Source organism: Galeopterus variegatus, unplaced genomic scaffold (genome assembly GCF_000696425.1).
Source record: "Galeopterus variegatus unplaced genomic scaffold, G_variegatus-3.0.2 Scaffold3834, whole genome shotgun sequence".
Taxonomy (NCBI): domain Eukaryota; kingdom Metazoa; phylum Chordata; class Mammalia; order Dermoptera; family Cynocephalidae; genus Galeopterus; species Galeopterus variegatus.
The window spans coordinates 42,741-46,066 of NW_007729945.1; the positions used below are offsets into that span (position 1 = coordinate 42,741).

Below are 3,326 nucleotides of genomic sequence, written 5' to 3' on the forward strand. Positions count from 1 at the left end.
AGAAGCTGAGGAAGGCATCTATCAGAAGATGCATCTGATAAGGAGATTGTACCCATGGACAGGTCCAGAGCCCAAACTGCAAGCCCCACTGCATGGGTGTGAAGAGTGCACATCTGCTGCGCCAGCCACCTACTGCTTTGGGTTTGATTATTTCCTCCTCCAGCTCTGATGCTATTCTTAACTGCTCTTTGCAAGTCATTGAAGTCTTGATCATTCCAGTGGTAAAGGAATCAATAAGCTTGACATGGGTGGTGGGGTTTTTTTGAATGTTGCATTGGTTTTTCAGGCTTGGCCACTTTCTGATGTGTGGTCCACATGGATTCCCTGAGAGCCGCCTGTGCTCATGGAGGAAAAGGGGAAGCTCGGAGGTGCACAACGCTGTTTCCACTTTGGCTTCTGCACTGGGTCCCAGCTGATACCTGGTTCAGGGCAGAGACAGAGCAGAATGCTGTCCTGGCTCCCTCACTGTGACTCGCTGGGCGTCTTCAGTACAGTGATCTTTAGCAGCAGTTAGCAGCAGGACCCATGTGCAACCAGGGACTTCAGATATGCTTTGGCATGATGGTGTTATTCCAGGTCAACTAAAAAATGGTCTGCTCTGAAGCAATCCACAGGTGTCACATTCCTGCTTCCTGCAGCACGGGATCATTCCATCTCCAAAATAGGAGTTGAGATTTAGTCCATGTCCTTAACTTTACAGAGGAGAAAATGAGGCCAACATCATCTGTCCCTGACTGCCAGTCTCTGCACCCGCAGTGGCAAGAGAGCCCTCAGACCATCCTACAATGCACACAGATCGGCCCCATGCAGCAAAAAACTATATGGTCACCAAGGTAGAGAAACCCTGCTCTAAATGCTGATGACTCCCAAATTTATATCTAAAGCTAGTCTGGTTATTTCTTACTGCATAACAAGCCACCCACAACTTAGTAGCTCAAAACAATAATAATTGGTTTAGCTTATGAATTTGCAGTATGGGCAGGGCACAGCAAGGAAGGCTTATCTCTGCTGCACAGTGTCTGCGGCTCCAGTCAGGAAGACTTGAAGACTGGGTGTGACATTGGGGGACTTGTCTGAAGGTGGCTTACTCAAATGACTAGGTGGACCCTCAACTGGGGCTGTCAGCTGGCCCACTCAGCCTGCCTCCCAGTGTGGCCTGGGCTTCCTCACAGCATGGCAACCAGGTTCCAACACTGAGCATCCCCAGAGAAAGGGCCAGGTGGAAGCCGTGTCACCTTTTTGACCCAGCCTCAAAGAAACTGTAGTGTCACTTGTGCTGTACTGTATTTGCCTTCATTCTTTCATTTATTCATTAAATCATTCATCAATAAATATTAGTAGGTTGCTTACTATGTGCAAGGCAGTCTTGTGCTGGAGATACTAAAATGAACAGAATGAAAAAATATATACTCCTGCCCTACTGGCATTTACAGACTAGCAAAAGAGATATACAATAAACAAATAAACATATAAACTTGTATATGGTATGTTAGATGGTGGAAAATTGAAAGGATAAAAATACAACTGGAAAGGGGATAGAGCTGGAGTTTGTTTGACAATTTTAACAGGGCGGTCATGGAGGACCTCACTGATGAGGTGACTTATGAGCAGAAGCCTTAAGGAGATGAGGACAGAAGCCATGAGGACACTGGGGAGGGGGTAGAGGACCCTGAGGTGACAGCATGCTTGGTGTGTTAAGGAACAGCAAATATGCCACCAGGGCTGCAAGAGCATGAACGGGGCAGAGGGAGAGGGAAGCCCCCTGCCGGCGTGGGTGTGTGCACCGAGACCCCACTTTGCGGTTGTAAATTTCAGCTTAGGGAATTACAGGATCACGGCACAATATGTGGCAGGCTGTGGAACAGAGAGTGAGGAAGTGATGCTCCTCCTCCTGCAGGGCACCTCTCCTTGTCACCTCTCACCTATTTGTGAGTTAAAACCATGCTGAGCTCCACATCCAGTCCCTGGAAGTCATTTTCTTTAAACGCCCCCTTCTCTGGGATACTGGAGGCTGCTCTTTCAAATCAGACTTTGGTGATGGTGCCTAAGAAAGTGCCTCCTTGTGGAAGTGGCCCCACATTGGTTCATGGGAGGTACAGGGCCTCACAGCTGCAGCGATCACAATAGCATCCTGTCACAGGTAGCTGCTGGCCTGTGCTTGGCCCTCAAAAGAGATAGATAGAATACCCTGCTTCGGCGGGGCCTGGTGATCAGATCCAGGGAAGAGCAAGAGAACACTAGGAAGTCCCCTTCCCCTCCTGGGATACATGTATTGTCTTTGCTCTTGGGAAGATCTGACCTCATCCCTGGCAGGAGTTAGGGTATGGAAGACGGTGAAACTGTGGATGTGGGGTACCAAGAGAGACTTAACGATCTCCTGTGTTTCCTCCCGTAGGTTGCCTTAGAGATGCTTTTTACTGGGGAGCCCATTTCTGCCCAGGAGGCCTTGCTGCATGGGCTGCTCAGCAAAGTCGTGCCGGAAGAGCAGCTGGAGGAAGAGACCATGAGAATAGCCAGAAAGATCGCCTCCCTGAGCCGTCCTGTAGTGGCACTGGGTAAGGCCACCTTCTACAAGCAGCTGCCCCAGGACCTTAGAACAGCCTACTACCTCACCTCCCAGACCATGGTGGACAACCTGGCCCTACCGGATGGGCAGGAGGGGATCAAGGCCTTCATCCAGAAGAGGAAACCCATCTGGTCACATTGAGCCGGTATTCATGGAGAAGTGGAGGAGGAGGGGGTCCAGCAGGTGGCACTCAGGAAGCCCCCCACCCCTCACCTTTTGCTCCCCACCCACCACCACTGCCTCTGATTGTAACAGAAGACAGCCTGCTTTTATAATATTAGCACTGATTGCACAACATGTGGTCCATGTTAAAAGCCATGATTCCATATGGAAAGGATGAAATGGAGAGTAAATAAAATGATCATTACAGTGCAAGGTTGGTGAGCGCCTGTGGTGGGCCAGCTGTGGTAGGAAGCCTGGTATTTTACATATTCCTTCACTGCACCTTACACACGGGACCATCCTGACATAGGAGACGGTGACCAGCAACTGAGGCATGAAAGAAGGATGCCAACCCCTTATCAGAGATGTCCTCTAAGATGGAGTTAATTCTGGCTGCTCAAGAGAAGTGAAACATTTAAAATCTCCACGAGATGTTCTCTACCCTGAAAATCCTCTTGATCCTATTGAGAAATAGTCATGCCTATGGCTTTGAAGTAATCTTATGTGATTTAAATATGTTGAATATTTATAGAGATGGTTCTTTTATTTTCCCAAACAAACCGCAAACTGCCTGAAAAAGGAAAAAAAGGGCCGGCCC

The 3,326-nt window shown here is 48.8% G+C and overlaps 1 protein-coding gene across 1 annotated transcript in view; it reads left to right on the forward strand.

Annotated features, from left to right (window-relative positions):
* Positions 1 to 3,259, forward strand: part of ECHDC3 (enoyl CoA hydratase domain containing 3) — a 29,600-nt gene extending 26,341 nt beyond the window's left edge. Inside the window, exon 8 of the mRNA XM_008586113.1 lies at positions 2,396 to 3,259. Within this exon, the coding sequence (XP_008584335.1) occupies positions 2,396 to 2,707 (312 nt within the window). The 3' untranslated portion in view covers positions 2,708 to 3,259. The remainder of the gene's footprint in view (positions 1 to 2,395) is intronic.
* Positions 3,260 to 3,326: the final 67 nt, after the last annotated feature.